Here is a 24,870-nt window from a genome sequence, read left to right on the forward strand (position 1 = left end):
AAAATTTTAATGGGGGATTCTAGAGGCCAAAATAAGACGAAAATCAGGAATACCAATTTCTTGATAGAGGCTTTGTTACAAAGTTATTAACGTTTAAAGTTCCGCCCGTACTGAATTTTTTCCTCGAAAATGCGCAGGATTTCGGGGGTACGTTTATTCACCAAAAATGATTGTAATTGACCCTCACAGATAATAATATTTTTTTCAGAACGATTTGAAATATTTTAATTTCGTCGAAAAATTTGACACCTTCTCGAATTTTTTTCTCGAAAGTAGATTGGATTTCGACGGTATGTCTAATGACCAAAAATGATTCTAATTGACCCCCGCAACTGAAAATAATTTTTTCAGAACGATTTGAAATTTTTTTTTTCGCCGAAAAATTTAGGCACCTACCCCCTGTCGATTTTTCTTAAAAATTAGTTTTTCATTCTTGATAATTTTATTTGGCGCCCTACAGAAAAGTTGTCTAATACTTTTTTGTAGGTGCCCATGAGCTCTACTTCAGAAAAAAGTTTCATTGAAATATATTCACTATCGTGGGAGTTATTGCTGTTTGAAAATTGGATCATTTTTATGGGATTTTTCTCATTTTAGGGGGTCAAGAAACAACATTTCGTATATTTTTAAGATTTGTACATATTCTACACTAAAATACGCGTCGTTTGCTTTTTTAAACATTAAAATCGTCCAATTCGTTCAGAAGTTATGACGTTTTAAAGATTCACATGAAAATTCGGGCAGATATTTCTGGCCAGAAATTAGATTTTCTGTAAACAATTTTTTTCTCGAAAATGCGTAGGATTTCGTGGACATGTATAATGACCAGAAATGATTGTAATTACCCACTGTAACTAAATATAATTTTTTTAGTATGATTTGAAATTTTTTAATTTCGTTTAAAAATTTCAGTACCTTCCCGAATTTTTTCCTAGAAAGTGGGTAGGATTTCGGGGGTATGTGTATTCACAAAAAATTATTGTAATTGACCCCCGCAACCAAAAATAATTTTTCCAAAACGATTTGAAATTTTTGAATTAAATTGTTAATAACTTTTTAACGAAGCCTCCATCAACAAATTGGCATTCTTGATTTTCGTCTTATTTTAATGGGAGATTTTAGAGGCCAAAATAAAACGGAAATCAAGAATATCAATTTGTTAACTGAGTCTTTGTTGAAAAGTTATAAAAAATTAATTTAAAAAATTTCAATCATTTTATTGTTTATAGGATTTTAATGTCTCAAAAGGTAAACAACGTGTATTTTACAGACGAATATGTAGAAATTCCAAGAATATTCGAAAAGTTGTTCCGTAACACCGTGAAATGAAAAAAACCCCATAAAAATGACCCAATATTCAAACGTCCATAACTTCCACAATAGTGAACGTATCTCATTGAAATTTAGTAGTGAACTAGAACTCATGGGTATCTACAAAAAAGTATTAAACAACATTTCCATACAGCGTCAAACAAATATATTAAAAATCAAAAACGAATTTTTAAGACAAATTGACAGGGGATAGGTGCTGAAATTTTTCGGCGATATTGAAAAATTTCAAATAGTTCTAGAAAAATTATTTTTGGTTCTGGGGTTCAATTACAATCATTTTTGGTGAATAGATACACCCCCGAAATCCTACGCACTTTCGAGAAAATAATTCTTTACCGAAAATAAACTGTGTGGCCGAAAATGTTTCTAACTTTTGAACGAAGCCTCAATCAACAAATTAGTATCCTTGATTTTCGTCTTACTTTGACCTCTAGAATCTTCCATTAAAATTTTTCCCAGGGGTTGCCGAACACCCTGTATACTATTGTTCCTTGAGTTTTTAAAAATATTATGTTTACGAGATAGAAATCCGTAATTTCGACAATTGTTGCAAAAATGTGACCATATTTGAAGAAATAATCGAGCTAACACAAAGCTGATACACTTACCTTATTATGTGTAATATTAGGTCAAAGATCACTTTGCAAAAGCTCAGACTGCGAAATTTTCTTGAATATTTTTTACGAACACGTGTTACTTTGGAATTCGGGCATATGTACTGTAGTTGCAACAAATAACGATCGTAATCGATTGCATTCATCGCAAATAGATGACAAAATCGTGGTGTTCCAAATTAGAAACGTATTCCATATTAAGGCAATTGACCCTACTATAATTAAAAACGTTTCGATCGAAGTCGTATTTAGACTCTGTTTCATTGGGGAAACCTCTGCAATTTATCGATTAGACTCATGAGGATATGTACAACGGCAAATATAAAAATTCTGATTTTCAATAATAGATGAAATTCGAATCGTCTCTCACCTGGGATCATCGGGCACAAGGATCGGGTGATTTGCTCGCGCTAAATGAACATAAACAGTGGTGGGGAATGATTTCGTTTCAGTTATACGGGGGGGAAAAGCAGTTTGCTTAGCTGAAAATTATTGTACCCAGGCACCGATATATATTTGCAACATTCTGTTCACGCTTCGTGCGTAAAGTCGTTTAATAAATAAGCGATAAACAAACCTCTGATGCGCTTCCGGGACGATGTCGTCGATCACGACGTAGATCATTGCACCAGCTGCAAAAGCAAGTGCATAAGGTAGCGCAGGTTCAGCGAACGTCACTCCGGCTGCACCAAGGACGCCGGCGATAGGTTCCACCATCCCCGAGAGCTGACCGTACCAGAAGCTCTTCAAGCTACTAATTCCAGCCGCTTGAAGGGGCAAAGATACCGCCAATCCCTCGGGAAAATTCTGAATACCGATTCCGAACGCCAGATTTCTGCAACAAAAACGTAAACCGAAATCCTTATTTACAGTTCTGTAAATTCTACGCGACACTCGGTTCGGTCGAGGGTAGAACTTCGCTAAGGCAAAGTTAGACGACGCGGCGGACAAAAATGATGCTAGTTCTAGCGAGAAGCAAGAAAGCAACGTGCATCGCGATCGAACGATAAGAATAAAACCCAAGAGACAAGGTGGCTCTGCACGAGCCAACTTGCACACTCTCCTCTGCTCGCGGTCGCGGTGAGTTCTTGAAACTGGTCGACGCTTCGACATTCTCTACATTTTTCTATCTGCTCGAGAGTCGAGTGCCCGAGCTGCGAGGCTTCCTAGATGCCCGTTCTAAGTCGCCCTTTCGTGCTTACTGGTAGAAGCTAATCTCGCTTCTCTAGAATTCTATTGGATCGAACAAATATTTCGTGCGGATTTTGGCAATACTTATCTTCGGGCGATGTGAAACGCAACTAACTTCCGTTCAAATCTTTAAAGCAGATACTTACTTCATAGTTGACATTTAATTGTATATTGTTGTGAAAAAGTTTGAGGATTGGATTTTTTTTACAAATGAACATCCAAACGGAGCATTTGCGACGTATTATGTTTTGTAAAAGGAACAAACGAGGTGCAAAACTGTACAACTTTATGTAAAATGTACCGGAAAGAGTGACACTTAAAAACGAGTCAAAAGTAATTTCTTAACACGTTTAATACCATGGGGGTCACCGGTGACCAGCACTCAATTAGTCGGTAGCGCCGTGGGGGCCACCGGTGTCCGACGACGTCAACATTAGTAGAAATACGTAATTAGAATAAATGTCAATACTTATAAATTTTTCAATATTACCATTGTTACTACAATGGTGTGCAAAAATTAATGCAGTATAGAACATATAAAAATAGTTTTATTTATACAACCAGTACAGTGTTCACAATAAGAATGTTCGATTCAGAATAGATTATCCAGACAATCGATCTTTTTAACACCTTGAAGTACAATGACGAGCCTGACTCGTTGCAAGTTCTTGATGTCAAGTTTCACAATCATAAGGCCACTCACATGTCATCAAGTCTTGTATATTAAAATCAACACTTTCTTACACTCATGAGGTAATCGTAAAATAAATTTATTCTCTTTCGTGGCCATTCCTTGTAAAAACAAATTTAAACAAAGTTAAACACTATACGTTTGAAAAATTATTTGGAATTAAATCGTACGACAAGGGGTTAATACAGTTTTCGATATTTTTGAATCGATTCTTGGATATTTTATTTTGGCACAAATCCATTTCTTTTTTAGAGTGAAAATGCAGTTTTTTTCATTGTACTTATAGTGTGATTTTATAAGACTTTCCTGTTTGTCCTCAAATCTACATTTTAAAAGTTTAAAAACAGCTACAAGTAAGAAAAGAAAAATTAATATTAACTTTGAAAAAGTATTACAGACTGTTCATATAATTTCTAGTTTGAGAACCATTCTTTAAATTAAAAATTTTTATATCAATCGTTAAAAATTCTGTTTTATTTGTCATATTACAAAAATTGAATGATAAAATTGATCACTTACTCTCACTGGTGGTTTCAAATTTATTTAAAAAATACAGACGTCTAAAGTTTACAACTTTTTTAAAAATGGGTGGAATTTTTTTCATTCCATTGTATTGAATTTTGTTTAAAATTGAATATGATGTAGACCATACGATATTTCAGGTAATTCAAGTCATCACTTTGCGGGATTCGAATTTATTTCAAAGATACAAACTTCTAAAGTTTTATCTTGGAGACTATTTATCGTATTGAAATGTTTTATTTCAGTTTCATTAGGAAAAGAGTAGCATTTCGAAATAAATTTTGTTCTAAATGAAAAACCAACTTTGCAATACCGGAAATTATAATTAAATTTTTATTTTACTGATTTATCATTATGGACAAAATTTATTTAAAAAAGCCAATCATTTCCAAATAAAACTGAAAAAAATACATTTCTACACGATAAATAGTTTTCGAGATAAAAAGTCCTTTGTTTCTGTAAAAAAAGTTGTAATAAAATTGTACTACGGACGCAAATCGTTAAGAGAGATTGGTCAAATAATAGGAAGGTCTCATTTTACAGTACAGAAAATTATTGATAATTATAAATACAGTGAAATACTGCATAATAAAGTAGGGCGTGGAAGAAAAAAAAAATGAGTGAAGCGGCACATAGCGAGGAAAATTAAAATCGATCTCAAAACCAGTATACCAAAATTAACAAAGGCTGTATCTTCAAAAATTAAGCAAACAATTTCTACGGAAACTGTCCGCACAGTTCCACGTGATCGAAACCTTAAATTTCAAAGGTGAACCCAACCGAACATTTGGAATTTGCAAAACAATGTGTCAATTGCAGTGAAGGATTTTAGAATAATATAATATTCTCGAAAGAAGTCAAAATTACCTTATTTAATTCGGATGATAGAATAATTTGACGAAAACCGAACGAGGAACTTAACAAGAATAACATAATTCCAACAATGAAGCACAGCGGGAGTTCGATCATGTTATGGGGATGTATGGCAACCAACAGAGTTGGTAACAATGAATTTATCGAAACGATCATAGATAAGATCAAATATCTCGACATTTAAATAAAAATTGAATGTTTTCGTCCGAACAATTGCAAATGCTGCTGGTATATTACATACGTCATATATTGTCAAAGAATGATTACTCTATAACGTACCAAAAGTATTGAAAATCTCTCCACAATCACTGGATATTAATCCATTTGAGCAGCTGTAGCTGAAAATAAAGTTAAAATTGAGTGATCGTAGATTTAGCAATAAGTCAGATACAACAGCTATGTAAGTTTGAGGAAATATGAAAAAATATTTCGAGTTTAACAAATAAAAAAACTAGTCAAGTCGATGACTACATGTTTAAAGGCAGTTATAGATACACAAGATTATGCAACGATATACAGGGTGTTCGGCCACCCCTGGGAAAAATTTTAATGGGAGATTCTAGAGGTCCAAATACGACGAAAATCAAGAATACTAATTTGTTGATGGAGGCTTCGTTAAAAAGTTATTAACGTTTAAAGTTCCACCCATACTGAATTTTTTTCTAGAAAGGGAATAGGATTTCGGGGGTAGGTCTGTTCACCAAAAATTATTGTAATTGACCCCCGCAACCGAAAATAATTTTTCCAGAACGATTTGTAATTTTTTTTTTCGCTGAAAGATTTAGCCACCTACCCCCTGTCGATTTTTCTTAAAAATTAGTTTTTCATTTTTGATAATTTTATTTGATGACCTACAAAAAAGTTGTCTAATACTTTTTTGTAGCTACCCATGAGCTCTACTTTAGAAAAAAGTTTCGTTGAAATATATTCTCTATCGTAGGAGTTATGGCTGTTTGAAAATTGGACCATTTTTATGGGGGTTTTCTCATTTTAGGCGGTTAAGGAACAACTTTTCGAATATTTTTAGAATTTCAAATATTCTACACTAAAATACGCGTCGTTTGCTTTTTTAAACATTAAAATCGTCCAATCTGTTCAGAAGTTATGACGTTTCAAAGATTCACATGAAAATTCGGGCAAATATTTCCGGTCAGAAATTATATTTTCGGTAAACAATTTTTTTCTCGAAAATGCGTAGGATTTCGGGGGTATGGTTATTGACCAAATATGATTATAATTGACCCCTGCAATCAAAAATAATTTTTTTAGAACGATTTGAAATTTTTTTTTCTTCGAAAAATTTAGGCACCTACCCCCAGTCGATTTTTCTTAAAAATTAGTTTTTCATTTTTGATAATTTTATTTGACGCCCTACAGAAAAGTTGTCTAATACTTTTTTGTAGGTACCCATGAGCTCTACTTCAGAAAAAAGTTTCATTGAAATATATTCACTATCGTGGGAGTTATTGCTGTTTGAAAATTGGATCATTTTTATGGGATTTTTCTCATTTTAGGGGGTCAAGAAACAACATTTCGTATATTTTTAAGATTTGTACATATTCTACACTAAAATACGCGTCGTTTGCTTTTTTAAACATTAAAATCGTCCAATCCGTTCAGAAGTTATGACGTTTTAAAGATTCACATGAAAATTCGGGCAGACATTTCTGGCCAGAAATTATATTTTCGGTGAGGAATTTTTTTCTCGAAACTGAGTAGGATTTCGGAGGTATTTATAATGACCAAAAATGATTGTAATTACCCACTGTAACTAAATATAATTTTTTTAGTATGATTTGAAATTTTTTAATTTCGTCTAAAAATTTCAGTACCTACTCGAATTTTTTTCTCGAAAGTGGGTAGTATTTCAGGGGTATGTGTATTCACGAAAAATGATAGTAATTCAGCCCCGCAACCGAAAATAATTTTTTCAGAACGATTTGAAATTTTTGAATTTAATTGTTAATAACTTTTCAACGAAGCCTCCATCAACAAATTGGTATTCTTGATTTTCGTCTTATTTTGGCCTCTAGAATCCCCTATTAAAATTTTTCCCAGGGGTGGTTGAACGCCCTGTATTAAAATTACGTTTAACTTTGTTATTTTTTGTATAATGTAATATCTGTAAGCTCAATTCTGTGACGATGAAATAAGAGTACTTTTACATTTAGTATCCAATATAGATAAATAGGTAATTTTTAACAAAAATTTTGTTAAAAAATTAACTGCTGAAATATCCAAATAAAATATATATTCTGTCTTTACTTTTGAAAATGTGTGTTTTTGTTCACTTTTCCGCCAATCACTATTGCCAACTTAGGTATACGTTCAATTTTGTGAATAACTGTATGTACCTATCATATTCATTATCGCTTTTCGATTCACGGGTCGTGGCGCTTCATCGAGCAACATTGACAATTTTCACGGACAATGATATTTTAAAAATTATTTCCAGACGATCTATAAATGCAACAATTTATAATCGAACGAATATTCGAACGATATCTTTGTCTCGAAATTTTCTTTAAAACTTTGTGGATACGTAATCGTGATCTATATACGGTCCAAGGATTAATACAGACAGAGTATAATGAAGGGAGCCCAGACAGACTGAACGAAAGAAGCCAAGAGAAGAAGCGACGGCGCGGGGAACGCAGGAGAGCGAGCTACGCAGCAGGTGAATGAACCAACACGATCGTGTACGTATACGTAACACTCAAATGCAGACAAGGCACATATTGCACCGGCACTCCAGGGCATTTAGAAAGACTTTTAAATCGTCGGTGAATTTTATTTTCTCCTGTCGATCGAGCCTCGTTCAGTTCCATAGATCTTTTCTTCCAAACACGAGACGCGTACCGTGCGATTTACGCGAAACGAAGAATCTCGAGGTAAAAATGGAGGGGCCGAAGGAATGAATGAACCGTGCCAGAGGAATCCACGCTGGAATGGCGAAGAAATGTTTACCCCCAAGCGAATCGTTCCTCCGCGTACGGACTGTTTTAATCTTCGACGGTGCCAGAAGCGAGCATTAAAAATTTTCATCCGAGACAATAGAAAACGGATTGAAGCTAGACGACCGGTGGAATTTCCGGTAAAGGGGGGCTGCCCCGAGTCAACCGGACCGCAAATCGACCGAGAAACGATCCGTAGGTCGACGAGAATCCGATTCAACCGTAAGAAGCAAGAAAACGGTACCGAGACTCATCGGAGGAGACAGACTAGCCGAATGAATGGCTCGGCAAGATCGGATACTCGGTAAACTAGGGGAAGGAGAAGTGGAAAAACCGTCCGTTCAGACGGTAGGAATGCGGTAACTAAGGTCTCGTACGACCTTAGCTTTCGTGTCGCGAAAGATTCGCAGGTACTCTCGCATAGACAGAATTCAATTGAGGAGTAAACGATACGCGTATCGCAAGAAAGGAACACGTCGGGGAGGCTAGCTAAAAAGCCGAATGCATTCTGAGGCTAAACGCGATCAGCGCGGAGGTAGGCCGTGGCTTGTGAGATACGACGGGAAGCAGAAAAAGCTCCGAGGGCCGACGTTCGAGACAATAAGCGAGGTGTTCCGCGATCCGACACAGTGGATCGCCGCGATCGACGAACGGTTAGAATTTCCAAGGAACAATAGATCAGCGGTCGGTTGGCAGAGAGCGGCGAGGTGGCTGAGCAGGTGAATGAATGACGTGATCCAAGCTCCTCCTTCCAATGCAGGATCACCGGTATAGGCTAGAACGCGTTCCCTCGTATAGGGCCGGGGAGCACATGGTATGGTATGTCATGCCGCGGCGTGTAGTGCGTTATTTCATGGGACGGCATCGTTGTCGCATTCCTATAGCATCGAGGTACATAAGTGGTTGTACAGTTAACCCGTTGGGTCCGGCTGTTCGCCAGTTGCACCAGGGGAGGTCACCCAAGTTCCGAGAATGATCGTCCCCCTTCCTCCATTCTGGCTTCACCTTCGTATTTTTCCCTCCTTCTTTCGTTCCGTGTCCTCCTCTACCTTGATCATCCGCGTTACTGCTTCTCTCTTCTTTTCTGCTACTCCTTCCAAGCGTTTCTACAGGCCGGTTTCTTTTCCTTCCTGAGTTCTTCTTTCTGATTTCCACGGTCAGGGCCGCTGACTCCCGGAGTCTTCGTCTACCGTACTACCAGACAGCTAGACCAACGACATCGAACAGCCTTTCCGCGTCCTTTACGAATATCCTTAAAACTGCGCGTTCAACTTTCTCGTTAACTTGCCACCGGCTTTTATCTTGGCTCGTAAGTAGCCGCGCGCGGCCAGACGCTCGAATCATCGAGTTACGCGCACGAGAAACACCACCGACCAATAATGTTAGGATCATCAGACAGTTCATACGTTTATCACGGCCTCTGAATGTTAAAATCGACGCTTCCCGAGCATTTGACGGAAGTTAAAATATTTTCTAAAGGAATTGTTGGACTGATTCGCTAAATGTCTGCACATATTCCATGATATAAAAGCTAAAAATACATGTCAAAAGATTTTCAATATCTCAGTTTTTATACTTTGATGGTAGGAAATATGGTAGGAAATATCTTCATTCGATAATAAATTTTTGCACCCTAATCTATTACCATCTTTCAAATAGTTTCATAATTCCCATAAACAAACGATATTCAATGACCTCTTACGAATTGAGATTTTGTCCATTGAGGGGATTTTACAGAGAGCGAATTTTAAATAAAATAAAAATGTTTCAACACGTCGAATGCCAACATGCATTTTGTATCTTGTTATACATATTATGTTGAAATATTATCTACAACAGATAAGTTGAGGCGTATAATCATGTTTAATGAATTTATCTTGCTGGAGGTCACCGGTGACCTCCGTGGCGTTGAAATGCATTTCTTCGAGTTCGCGCGATTTTCTTATTTCCTGCTATTATCAGTTGTCTCACATTGCTTATTCAAGTTGTTAAGCAACTGTTTCGCTTGTTTAGTATTTTCGAGCAGATCCAACAATCAGGTAAGAGCGTCTATTTACACTTTTATACTCTACACAAATTTTTGCATTTCATATCTTCTATTTAATTTTTTCGTTAGCCTTTAAAATTAGTATAACTCAAAAGAAAACCACGTTATAAGTTTAAAAAAATGCTGGAGAAAGTACTGGGAACAGTGCGACGATTTTGCAAAATATATGATGAAATAAATTAAAAGGAACTAGTTAAGACAACTGCAAAAAATTGTACTAAAAAGGTCATGACATAATGCGAAGTAGGGATGTTGGATTCGTGCAAGAAGAATCAATTATTGAATCCATGCTAAATTGAAGCGACTAAAATCGATGCAGCATGAAATCGAACTCTGAAGAATCGATCTATTAAAAAATCGATTTATGAAATCGTTCAAAATACCACTTCAGTATACTATCTATTAATATTGAAATATTGATGGGTTATCGTGTTTTATATAAACTTCGAAATCTTTAAGTCAAATTTACATATTTATAATTTATGTTTATGATATGACAAATAAAACAATTAATAATTAACAAAGTTTGCATTTGCCACCAGCACTAATGAGGATGAAATACTTCCAAACAGTATTCTTTGTTTTGTGAGGCACTAGAAATACAAGTTCTTAACAAAATTATTAAAGTAAACTAATAATGGATCAATCCATCACAAACCGATCACTTTTTTCCCTCGACGTTTGAGATATTGTTTAAAATTGAATATTATAAAGACCATACGATATTAAGGATTATTTAAGTCATCATATTGTTGGTTTAGGATTTGTTTAAATAATACAGGTCTCTGAAGTTTACGGCTTTTGTAAAAATTGATTGTACTTAGGAATTTTTATCTCGAAAACTATTTATCGTGTAGAAATGTATTTTTTTCAGTTATATTTGGAAATGATTGGCTTTTTTAAATAAATTTTGTCCATAATAATAAATCAGTAAAATAAAAATTTAATTATAATTTCCGGTATTGCAAAGTTGGTTTTTCATTTAGAACAAAATTTATTTCGAAATGCTACTCTTTTCCTAATGAAACTGAAATAAAACATTTCAATACGATAAATAGTCTCCAAGATAAAACTTTAGAAGTTTGTATCTTTGAAATAAATTCGAATCCCGCAAAGTGATGACTTGAATTACCTGAAATATCGTATGGTCTACATCATATTCAATTTTAAACAAAATTCAATACAATGGAATGAAAAAAATTCCACCCATTTTTAAAAAAGTTGTAAACTTTAGACGTCTGTATTTTTTAAATAAATTTGAAACCACCAGTGAGAGTAAGTGATCAATTTTATCATTCAATTTTTGTAATATGACAAATAAAACAGAATTTTTAACGATTGATATAAAAATTTTTAATTTAAAGAATGGTTCTCAAACTAGAAATTATATGAACAGTCTGTAATACTTTTTCAAAGTTAATATTAATTTTTCTTTTCTTACTTGTAGCTGTTTTTAAACTTTTAAAATGTAGATTTGAGGACAAACAGGAAAGTCTTATAAAATCACACTATAAGTACAATGAAAGAAACTGCATTTTCACTCTAAAAAAGAAATGGATTTGTGCCAAAATAAAATATCCAAGAATCGATTCAAAAATATCGAAAACTGTATTAACCCCTTGACGTACGATTTAATTCCAAATAATTTTTCAAACGTATAGTGTTTAACTTTGTTTTTACAAGGAATGGCCACGAAAGAGAATAAATTTATTTTACGATTACCTCATGAGTGTAAAAAAGTGTTGATTTTAATATACAAGACTTGATGACACGTGAGTAGCCTTATGATTGTGAAACTTGACATCAGAACTTGCAACGAGTCAGGCTCGTCATTGTACTTCAAGGTGTTAAAAAGATCGATTGTCTGGATAATCTATTCTGAATCGAACACTCTTATTGCGAACACTGTACTGGTTGTATAAATAAAACTATTTTTATATGTTCTATACTGCATTAATTTTTGCACACCATTGTAGTAACAATGGTAATATTGAAAAATGTATAAGTATTGACATTTATTCTAATTACGTATTTCTACTAATGCTGATGTTGCCGGTCACCGGTGGCCCCCACGGCGCTACCGACAAATTGAGTGCCGGTCACCGGTGACCCCCATGGTATTAAACGTGTTAAGAAACTTCTCTCTCCGGTCACTCTCTCCGGTATATTTTACATAAATTTGTACAGTTTTGCACCTCGTTTGTTCGTTTTTCAAAACGTAACGACAGAATACGTCGCAAATGCTCCGTTTGTAATATATATTGCAAATATACAAGTAAATGTCAACTATGAAATAAGTATCTGCTTTAAAGATTTAAACTGGAGTTAATTGTGTTTCACAGCGCTCAAAGGTAAGTATCGCCAAGATTCACACGATATATTTGGCGAACCCAATAATTCGAGCTTTCACGGTTACGCTCTCGTGCATACGCCAGGTGAGTTTATCCCCGTGGATCTCGTTCACTCCTGTTAAAGATGCTAGGCGATACGAAGACCTATACGATATGCTGTAAGTTTAACGAACATCGTTATCACTTTATTAATGTTGTCCCGTTGCGGATAAAAAATGTCGAATCTTTTGACTTTTCTCTCGTCCACTCCTCCATTTTGTTCCTCCCCGCACGCTAAGATCAAACGAGACCACATCGATAGTGTCGGTGCTCGATATTCTTACTCATAAATTTGACTTATACACCGTGTTTCTATACCATGAAAGCGATTGCCCGCGAGACCGATGATTCGCAGTTAAGATTCGACGTGGAAAGAACCGAGCTCGAGCGGAGACGATAGATCGACTTAGCTGTAAGTTACGAGAAGAGAAGTCGCGTACAGATAACCTTACAAAAGGGAGAAGCGCAAGTGTCTAAGGGAGCAAAGATGCCGCCCGAGTATTTGATCCTCAACGCTCAGGATCCGGGAGAAAGTATCGACGTAGGAATAGATCTTCCGCGAGTCTTTCGACGGCCACGTTTCTTCTCTCTCCTTTTTCTATGAAACCGCCATCGCCGCGAGGCCGATTTAGAACACATTTCCAAGGAGATCGCTTCCGAACCTATTTTCGCGCGTTTGTTCGCGCGCCTCCGTCGCGTTGATAATAAAATTAACAGTTTACCAATGATTATCTCGATTGGCGCACGTGTGCCAAACGTAACGTTTGAAAACGCTATTAGCCGTTATCTTCTCCTTTTTCTCTAGTACCGTTTGTTTCTAGATTAGAAACCGTTTATCGCGTCGACGACGCACCGGGCCGACTTTTACGCGATCCGTGAAGGACCACCGGAAAACCTTGGAACCACGTAATTTCTTTCTTAATCTTTTCGCAGTGTCGACGGTACGTAGGCGCTTTGTCGCCTGGTTAAAACGTCAAATCGCGTTCATATGCTCGGTGTGGCGGTACCGTTCGATGAAGATCGCGGCTGCACGCGCAAACACGCGTGCGCGATCGTAAAACGGAATTAAACCGCGGTGTTCGTTGTTTGCCTTTTAAACCAGAAACGATACGTCGCCCCAGGAATTCTGCGCGAGGGCGTCGCGCTGTCTCGAGCCGAAAATCGAAGATATCTCCTAGTAGGGGAAAAAGAGATCTTACCAAACTGGTTGGTAACCATAAAAAAAGTAGCACGCGCGTATTTTAGTTCCCCGCGGTCAAACTCGTATCGTGGCTACACCGTTATCGACGCGTATTCGATCACGCTCTAAGTCGGTGGTCTAGCGAGGACAGCCATAAAAAAAAATTTGCTTCGTTAACGAAATTGCTGAAATTAGCCTCGCGGTACGTTGATATCGTTGAACTTAACGGGCTATCGAACATAACAGCACACTTCGCCGGTGTGTACCAACATGGCGGCCCGAGTAGCTTCGTTGGACGCACCGCGGTCGCCATTTTGCATTCCATAAGGCCGCGGTTGTCCTTACGTGGCAACACCTATCCTCACCTCCGTGCTCGTGCAACGACCGAAAGAATTGTAAATTACTTTCCCCGGGATACTTTGCTCGTACGAAATGTCTAACGATGATTGCCGGTCGACTTTCGTCCGATGTTTATTAAAGCCAGTGCCGCGTTATTCCGGAAACTTCTGTTTCAAAGGAAGATGCGAACCTTCGAACGCGTCTATGGACGAGCTAATCCTCGAATTCTGAAATGTCGTACCGTCGAGCCTTTCGTGCGGTGGATGCTGAAAACGATCTTAGAGCAGATCGTTTTCGATGGGCAAACTCGATCGATCTAGATGTTGGCGGAACTACTGCGGCAACTAGCAGCAAAATTCGATAGCTCGAGATACCATAACGAGGACTTCTCGTTCGCGTCGGGTCGACTTCCAAAGGAAGTATATATCGGACGAAGAGTAGGAGGAAATCAAAGAGAAGGAAGAGAAGTAAAAAGACGAGGAGGAACGGTCCTGAAGGAAACACGAAGAATCTCTCGGAGGAACCGGCCGCGCGATTGGTGAACCTGAAAGATACAGATAGAGATAGACGAAGGATAGCGATAGACAGACAAAGATAGCGTGGGAGGGGGAGGGGGGGGGCGAACGAAAGAAAGAGAAGGAAATCTGTCCGTTACGCGCGCGTGTGTGTGTATCTTTACACGCGTTCCGTATAACGCTCGTTAAAAAGAGAACCGAAGGGAGAGAAGTAACGAAAGACAAACGTACACGTATAAACGTGTTTGTGTGAGAAAACTAAGGAGCGAGAGCAAGAGAAAAAGGAGGGAGAGTGAGACTGAGAGGCGAAAGGAGGGGGTGCAGAGATAAGAGAGTGAGGAGAAACGAGAGAGGGAGTAAGGAATGCATGGGAACGAGGCGCAAGCGGGCCGACCGCGATTTGCCCGTCCCGCATTCCACCAACGCCAAGGCGAGCTCTCCGGCTCTTCTCAGCTCCGAGTCCCGAGGCCACCGGCCACGGCCTAACACCATAAAATCATAAGACCATGTTCAACCCCGCTGCCTTTTCCACTGCCTCCACGATCGCTGCGCGTCTTCTCCTGTCAAGTCACAAATACGATCGAGAAATCTCCCCGGGGAACTTTCACCCTCGCCATTGTTCGGGGATATTTTCATCGTTTCACGAACGACCGATTTCGAAAAACCGTTGCGACGATGATAAACACTCGAATAATTGCGACCGAAGACAGGATCGCGACTAGTACAAAAAGCTAGTATCTGGAAATATAATAAACTTCGAACTTAACCCCTTGATGTACAATTTAATTCCACATAATTCGTCAAACGTATACTATTTAATTTTGTCAAGTCACAAATACGATCGAGAAATTTTCTCGGGGAACTTTCACCCACTCCATTGTTCGGGGATATTTTCATCGTTTCACGAACGACCGATTTCGAAAAACCGTCGCGACGATGATAAACACTCGAATAATTGCGACCGAAAACAGGATCGGGACTAGTACAAAAAGCTAGTATCTGGAAATATAATAAACTTCGAACTTAACCCCTTGATGTACAATTTAATTCCACATAATTCGTCAAACGTATACTATTTAATTTTGTCAAGTCACAAATACGATCGAGAAATTTTCTCGGGGAACTTTCACCCTCTCCATTGTTCGGGGATATTTTCATCGTTTCACGAACGAACGATTTGGAAAAACAGTCGCGACGACGATAAACACTCCAATAATTGCGACCGAAGACAGGATCGCAACTAGTACAAAAAGTTAGTGTCTGGAAATATAATAAATTTCGAACTTAACCCCTTAACGTACCATTTAATTCCAAATAATTTGTCAAACGTATACTATTTAATTTTGTTTAAATTAGTTCGTACAAAGAAGAACCACAAAAAAGTATAGATTTGTTTTACGAATACCTCGTAAATGTAACAATGCGTTGACTTTAATATATGACTTGATGACAAATAATTGCCTCATAATTGTTAAACTTAACATTAAGAACTTGTCATGAGCCAGACTCGTCATTGTACGGCAAGGGGTTAATTACGTAACATCAAGTGAGTAGGAAACGATACATTTATTTTGACAACTACGACTTGCGATATCCGCCAGAAACAGAATAGAATTCGTCTAATTATCTTGTAAAACATACAGTGAGCATCAATATAAAGTTAACGCTTAAAACTTCTCTTTTAAATGAAATTTAAAAGCTATGAAAGGAAATAGGAAAAAGTTGTATCGTGCTGAATGCATAATTTATCTCTTGTAAAAACTATACATCTTTTGTTAATAAGTTAACAATAAACAAACTTGTAACACAAAGAACAAGGAGTCACTTGTTCTTGAGTCAATATAAAGTTAACACCTCTGGTTTTGTGTTAGTAATTATAAGTATTGTAAGAATTTTTGGTTATTTTGGCATCGCTGTTTAGCAATATGGCGTCGGGAAAGTCGGCAAGTTCAACAAAGTATTCATTTTACGGAAAAAAGAAAAAATTGTTATCGATATCTATAGATGTTAACTTCATATTGACTCAAGAAAAAGGAATTTTTTTTTTGTTCTTTGCGTTATAAGTTTGTTTATTGTTTTTTATATAAGACAAATTAAGCTTTCAATATCATACACTTTTCTCCTATTTTCCTTCATACCTTTATAATTATTTCAAAGACAAGTTGAAAATTTTTAATGTTAACTCTATATTGACGCTCACTGTAAATATATATCGTGCATATCGTTTTCTTTACTATCTTACAACAGAAATTAATATGTATCTACTCATGAATAGAGTGTAGATCGACGCTAGACTCTAACCTCACAATTTAGAATCAAACATGCTTTCTCCGTGTCTCTCTTGTTTCACCGATGGCAAAAGATACGCTATCAATGTACTACAGATACGTGTCCAAGGCTTACTTGTCATCAGATTACTAAGGTCCAACTATCGGTACATGTTTTACGACGTGTTACTTCAAACAAACGGGAAGATTATAGAAAAATGTGTATATCTGTCGAAGACTTTCCATTACAAGAGTCACGGACCGATAGACCTATTAAAGGTCGCTGTAGTTAAGATAACTAAAAGACAATTGGAATCCACTGCCTAACTTTTCTCTGGAACTTGATCGCTTTTCTGAAGTCGAAGCAACGAATAGCAATAAATCTTTCGTAAAAAATACAAGTGATAATTAGATGTCCTGTTTCTGGCGAGACACCCTGTATACGCAGCATAATCCCGCCACTAATTGCAACGCATTCTGCGGTAAGGAGGCTCACCGAATCGAGGGCGCATTCGCGAGCGAGATTCCAAAAGCAGGTGTCCAACCGTGAGCCACCGGGGACACAGAAGGAAGAAACAACTCCGCGGATAGGTAACACGTGGGACATCTGTCGGACATTTTGATTTGCAAAAACACGCTAGTTTGTCGAATAGTCTGTACAGATAATCCTGAGGTCGTCGTCGAGAGGCATAACGGATCCGGCTGTTCGTCTGTTCCGAGTAAGGTACGCGGCGCGCATGCGTAATGCCGCCGCATTCCAAGCATTGCGAAGTCGCTGCACCGTGCGCGCCGGTGCATCGTCCGATGCCAGAGAAAGAGAAACGAATTAACCAACTAGAGGAGACAGAGAAACGACCGACAAGGGTGAAAGAGAAGAGAACAAGGAGAACGCCGCAATGACAAACGTGCTCTCATCCTGTCACTACGATCGATCCTTTTTCCCGCCATTTTACGAAAATTTCTCTCCCTCCTCCTACCTCTTCCGTAATAACTATTAGTCATTCGCACGCTTACGATTTTCTTACTGATCTACAATTCACAATTACCGGTAATCTTGACGAGAAGAAACGCCGGGAAGAATGACGAAAAGCAGGAAGGAGTCGAGATTTAGCAAAAGGAAGAAGAGAAGACGACGCACGAACGCGAAACACGAGACGAGAAAAGTATCGGCGTGTCACTAGCCTAGAGAATGTCTCGCGAGTCCAGTTCTCAGAATCTTTCGTCCCGTGAACGGCTGTGCCTGACTGATCGTACGCAGAACAGACGAGAATATATCCGATCGTTCGTCGTTCAAGATCCAATTCAACGAACGCATCATTTTAGTAGCCTGTATCTAGATTCGAGAACCTTGGCTCGCTCCGCGCTCGGTTAATGCAATCCCGTATGTAATCGCGTAATGACTTTTATAGGAAACGAGCCGCGATTTGTTCATTTGCGTCGATCGTATCGAGACGCGTCGTGGTCGACCTTCGGTTGCGCGCGCAACGTGTCGCGTTTACATTAATCCCTGCAGTAAGAGTTCCGTTTGCATGAAATTGGCCAACGTCGAGAGCCTGCGATAGAACAGGTTACCAGGCGAAATCCGTTGACAACGGAAGGCACTTTGTTGCGGAGGAGGAGGTTCCGAGTTGCGGCCGGTATTGTATCTACCATGGCGCACGTGCACTTATAATACTATGCACGGAGGCTAAGCGGGAAGTCCTATATCGTAACCGACTTCCGTCGCTATTAACACACGTCAGAACTGGCTTTCCGCGTGTGATAAGCACCGAGTACAAAGTGCAACAATTAAGGGAACAGTGAAAACCGTACGTTACGAAAACGAACGATCGTCGTAGAATAGAAACAAGCAAGTTCGAAACTCGTATCTGTGTGTATGTTCGACGAGATCTGTCGTTTAGATTCACGAACATTCATTGCACGCATTTTTATCGAAATCCGTTACGTTGACAGTTACATTAAAACGTGGTTTTGCTTTTAATTGGGATATACAGGATGTCACCCATTTGCAGCCATTTGATTCGGCCATATTTCTACAAAGAGAATTTAATACCACAAAGATATTTACACTTTTTGCGTGAGAAACTTCCGCAATTAATGGAGAATATTCCCAACAACATGAAAAAAGAAATACTTATGTACTATACTCTTAGTAATACTCTTGACTATCAACAAGATGGCTGTCCAGCACACAATTCACGAGAAGTTACAAATTGTCTTGATGCTACATTTCAAGATCGCAGTATTAGCATGTACGGACGGATATTTTTTAATGGAGATATTTACAGTCCGTTGTTTAATTACAATTACAAATATCAAAGAAATGCAAAAAAGAATCATCTCAGCATGCAGAGCTGTAGATCCAGCAAGTCTAACTGCAGCAACACATTCAAACTTCTGTAAAAGAGCAGAATATTGCGTCGCAGAAGGTGGAATGCATTTCGAACATGTAATTAAATAAAGTGCATTTTTTTTATGTTCTAATTGCGTGTTTACAGTCAGTAATCTTTTCGGGGTCAAATAACGTTTACATTGTCAAAGTCAAATACGACGAAAAGCTAAATATTTCACATTTCTACTTCTGTAAATTAAGTAATATGTTAGTAAAAATATCATGTAACAAGTGTTTTAAATTCGTCTCGATATCCTCTGACTATGGGGGAAAAAAATGTATGGTCCTATTTGTAAAATCCAAGGTGACCACGATTTCGTCATAAAAACAAACTGTTTTCCAAGTTTTTTTTACTGATATCTATTGTGCACTTCATACCCTACAATTCTTCTTCTAAACTTTTTTTTGTCAGATGGCTGCAAGTGGGTGAAAAATCGTGAGTAACGTTACAGGCTGTAACGTAACACCCTGTATATTTGTATCATTATATTAATCAAATTCAGCATGAATTGCCAGCAAATAATATTTATGAGTTAACCAGTTAACTGTTTCTGACGAGTATACTCGTCATGAAAAAAGTGCAAAATTTTGTGTTATGACGAGTATATTCGTCATGAGTAATACGTAGTGACAATTTGCAGTTTAAATTGCAATTTTAGTGAAAACTAAAATATATACGTAAACTTCAAGATGTTTGAAATATTTCGAGACCCGTCGATATAAAAGTTTATAAATAATTAATATAAAAAAAGGCGTATATAGTATAAATTATTTTTCGTAAATGTATCGTTGTCTTTTATTACTCATCACAGAAGCAATTACGAATTCATACAAGTTATTCGGCCACCCCTGAGAAAAATTTTAATGACAAATTCTAGAAGCTAAAATAAGACAAAAATTAAGAACACCAATTTGTTGATGGAGGCTTCGTTAAGAAGTTATTAACGTTTAAAGTTCCGCCAATATTGAATTTTTTTTTCGAAAATGCGTAGGATTTTGGAAGTATGTCTATTCACTAAAAATGATTCTAATTGACCCCCGCAACTGAAAATAATTTTCCCAGAACGATTTGAAATTTTTTTTTTTCGCCGAAAAATTTAGGCACCTACCCCCCCCCCTGTCGATTTTTCTTAAAAATTAGTTTTTCATTTTTGATAATTTTATTTGACGCCCTACAGAAAAGTTGTCTAATACTTTTTTGTAGGTACCCATGAGCTCTACTTCAGAAAAAAGTTTCATTGAAATATATTCACTATCGTGGGAGTTATTGCTGTTTGAAAATTGGATCATTTTTATGGGATTTTTCTCATTTTAGGGGGTCAAGAAACAACTTTTCGAATATTTTTAGAATTTCTACATATTCTACACTAAAATACGCGTCGTTTGCTTTTTTAAACATTAAAATCGTCCAATCCGTTCAGAAGTTATGACGTTTTAAAGATTCGCATGAAAATTCGGGCAGACATTTCTGGCCAGAAATTATATTTTCGGTAAGGAATTTTTTTTCTCGAATCTGAGTAGGAATTCGGGGGTATGTCTATTGACCAAAAATTCTTGTAATTGACCCCTGCAACTGAAAATATTTTTTCCAGAACGATTTGAAATTTTTTAATTTATTTTTTTAATAACTTTTTAACGAAGCCTCAATCAAGAAATTGATATTCTTGATTTTCGTCTTATTTTGGCCTCTAGAATTTTCCATTAAAATTTTTCCCAGGGGTGATCGAACACCCTGTATATTGTTTTAGACTATGTAGGAAGTGGCACACCTGGTAATAAAAAATGGGATGAGGATCCCGTAAGAAGTAAGAAATTGATTTTTCATGTTTTTTTTTATGTTAATTTAAGTAAATAAATAAATGTGAATAATGAAATAAAAAAATAAAAAACATTTTATTATAACCTACGAGGGTCGTTCAATAAGCCCTTAGAAAATCCAAGATCTGGCGTTCGTAGCATCGAAAATGGTTTGTTTTTAGTAATCATCATGACTCACTAGACAACTGTCAAAGTTTCAGTTATATCCACCACATAGTTTCATTTTTGTTGTCGATCGAAACAAGAAACTTGCTCTTGAATCAAGACAATGCACGGGTACACACCTGTGCAGTTTCAATGGCCAAAGTCATGGAATTAAAGGTCGAATTATTACAACATCCACCGTATTTACCGGATTTGGCCCCTAGGTGACTTTTTTTTATTTCCAAACTTAAAAAAATGGCTCGGCGGACAACGGTTCACGTCGAACGAGGAGATCACCGCCCAAACAGTTGCCTATTTTGGGGACCTTCCGAAATCTTACTTTTTAGACGGCTTAAAAAAGTTAGAGAAACGCTTGGAAGAGTGTATAGAGCCAAAAGGAGATTATGTTGAAAAATAAAAAAAAACTCTAGCTTATTGAACGACCCTCGTAATTTCATATTACACATACTCTGTGTTTGACGAATATGCTCGTCACCGCTAAATTTGTACGACGCAATTTAGATACGCATTTTCCAAAGAGGTCGAAACAGTTAACTGGTTAAGTTTGGAATCTGTAATCCATGAAATTGACGCGTTCCGTAAACCTGGTGTTAAGACAACAGGTATCGTAGTCGCCGAGTTCGATTATGAGTAAAAATATTATACTACCGCTAGAAAGCCGGGTATATAGCACGATGGCTAAACAAATTGCAAACTTCGCGTGGCTCTCTCGCGATGGTTATATGTATGGTAGTTGGTAGACGGCGCTATAACGCTTTGAAGGTAAACGAAAAGAGAAGGAACCGAAGGCAACCAGTGTCCAGAGCCAAAGACGGAAAAAGACGGCAGAGATAGAGCTCGAGAGAAAGGGTAAAAGGTAGAGAAGAGAGCGGGGAAGTAAAAAGAGAGGAGTAGAGACAAGAGGACAGAGAGGGGCCGCGGTGCGGTGAGCACTGGTGGGTCGGTATATAATAAGACAGGCAGGAGGATAGCACTGAAATGAGGTGGTTTCGTCGGCAGCTTTGTCCGGCGCCATGTTTAACATAGCACCACCTCATCTACGTGCCACGCCAACCCGGCACTCCGTAGTTCCTCTGTTTTTACGCACGCTATCGCTCTCACCCTCCTTCTTCTTCTCCTTCTTCATCTTTATCCTCTTCGCCGTTTCCTCTATTGCTAACCATCGCGTTAATAAAAAAACGACTAACGAGGACTCGACGGGACGGCGCGTACACAAATCGGATGGATGCCCCCCCGTTACCTTTTCGATCGTTTCGAGTGCGCTCGCGCGATTATCGAGCGAGTATCGATCTCGCAAAACCCAAGAATTATCGAGAGTATTCGAGGCACAGCGAACAAACGACGAGAAAAACTTGACCGGACAATGGTCGATTTAGTCTTCGGCGCGCACGTACGCGCACGATCGAGTAAACGAACGTTTCTCCGAATCGGAACGGACGCGCGGGCACGGATCGCCTCGCGCGATCGCGCTGAAACGCCAACGAGCGATAAAGGATCGACGACGAGCGCCGGACACGACGAACAGAGGCAGTTCATAAACCTTAAACAGGTATTTTTGCGGCGCAATAAAGAATGACGCGAGCGTACATCGACGGAGAATGGCTGCATGTCGAGTGGGAAACACGTTGAATACGGAAAAAAAAGGAAACGGCGGACCCAGATTCCGCGAAAAATCCGCATAACTCTAAGGGTGACTCAGTACCAGATCTCCTTAAGCGTTTTACGAGTGCAAATATCGTCATTCTTATCGGCTGTCCACCTCTCCGTAACTCCTACCTACCAGGAGAGCGCGTCTTTTTTCTCCTTTTCCCGCTCTATTTCTTGTCCCTTCTTTGTTGGCTATGCGTCGAGGACTGACACGAGCCGCGCTGGGCAGAGACAACGAAACGTTTCATTCATGATTCTTTCGTCGCTTCGACCGGAACTTGTGGCCCGTTCCACAACTCCGTCTCGGGAATGAATTACTTTTCCTCGGAAAGGACACGTCGAATGCGCCTGGCCAAACCGATCGAGCAAGCAATGCGGGCCGTTACGTAAAAATTCATTTCCATGACGGTGTCTCGACGATGTTTTCCTTGACCGGGACGCGGTGGCAACGATCTCTTTCTCGAGGTTCTTTTTTTCTGCGCCGTTCATAAAGTATACAGGGTGAGCCATACAGCGCATTACAGGCTCTTTTCTACCAAAACAAATCTAAATATCAATTTCAATGTTTTTCTTCATCTTTCGAACACTTTCCCGACTTCCGATCACGATATTTTCAATAGTAAATATAGAATTTTCCAATAAGAACGATAGAACTCTCAATTATCATTAACTAGACTGCGGATCTTCATGTAAATTCATATTTCTATTAATAGAAATAATGAAATGGGAGCAGATGGGCCATATGGCGTATTACAGGCTCTTTTCTACCAAAACAAATCTAAAAATCAATTTCAATGTTTTTCTTCATCTTTCATTAAATATAAACTTTTCCAATAAGAACGATAAAACTGTCAATTATCATTAACTAGACTGCGGATTTTCGTGCAAATTCATATTTCTATTAATAGAAATAATGAAATGGGAGCAAGTGGGCCATACAGCGTATTACAGACTCTTTTCTACCAAAACAAATCTAAATATCAATTTCAATGTTTTTCTTCATCTTTCGAATACTTACCCGACTTCCGATCACGATATTTTTAATACTAAATATAGAATTTTCCAATGAGAACGACAGAACTCTCAATTATCATTAACTAGACTGCGGATCTTCATGCAAATTCATATTTCTATTAATAGAAATAATGAAATGGGAGCAGATGGGCCATATGGCTTAGTATTACAGGCTCTTTTCTACCAAGACAAATCTAAAAATCAATTTCAATGTTTTTCTTCATCTTTAGAACACTTTCCGGACTTCCGATCACGCTGTTTGATATTTTCAATGTTAAATATAAACTTTTCCAATAAGAACGACAGAACTCTCAATTCTCATTAACTAGACTTCGGATTTTCATGTAAATTCATATTTCTATTAATAGAAATAATGAAATGGGAGCAGGGTGGACCATATAGCGTATTACAGGTAGTTTTTTACCAAAACAAATGAGAACGACAGAACTCTCAATTATCATAACTACACTATCGGACAAAATGATAGGACATTTGATGTATTTGTATATTTCATATAATACAATAGGATATACAGGGTGTTCGGCCACTCCTGAGAAAAATTTTAATGGGAGATTCTAGAGGTCAAAATAAGACGAAAATCAAGAATACCAATATGTTGATGAAGGATTCGTTAAAAAGTTATTAACGTTTAAAGTTGCATCCGTACTGAATTTTTTTCTAGAAAGGGAGTAGGATTTTGGGGGTAGGTCTATTCACCAAAAATGATTCTAATTGACACCGCAATAGAAAATAATTTTTCCAGAACGATTTGAAATTTTTTAATTTTGTCGAAAAATTTAGGCACCTACCCCCCGTCGATTTTTCTTAAAAATTCGTTTTTCATTTTTGATAATTTTATTTGACGCCCTACAGAAAAGTTGTCTAATACTTTTTTGTAGGTACCCATGAGCTCTACTTC

The 24,870-nt window shown here is 37.8% G+C and overlaps 1 protein-coding gene across 6 annotated transcripts in view; it reads right to left on the bottom strand.

The window, feature by feature from the left end:
• Zip48c (Zinc/iron regulated transporter-related protein 48C) overlaps window positions 1-24,870 on the bottom strand; it is a 50,863-nt gene that overhangs the window by 11,895 nt on the left and 14,098 nt on the right. For 4 of the 6 annotated variants that reach the window (XM_076777208.1, XM_076777207.1, XM_076777211.1 and 1 more), the window contains one exon: window positions 2,524-2,781. In XM_076777208.1, the coding sequence (XP_076633323.1) occupies window positions 2,524-2,781 (258 nt within the window). Of the gene's footprint in view, window positions 1-2,140; window positions 2,357-2,523; window positions 2,782-5,502; window positions 5,562-24,870 lie in introns of those variants that run through there. The other 2 variants (XM_076777209.1, XM_076777212.1) reach the window with 2 other exon arrangements.

Source organism: Colletes latitarsis, chromosome 11, assembly GCF_051014445.1.
Source record: "Colletes latitarsis isolate SP2378_abdomen chromosome 11, iyColLati1, whole genome shotgun sequence".
NCBI lineage: Eukaryota > Metazoa > Arthropoda > Insecta > Hymenoptera > Colletidae > Colletes > Colletes latitarsis.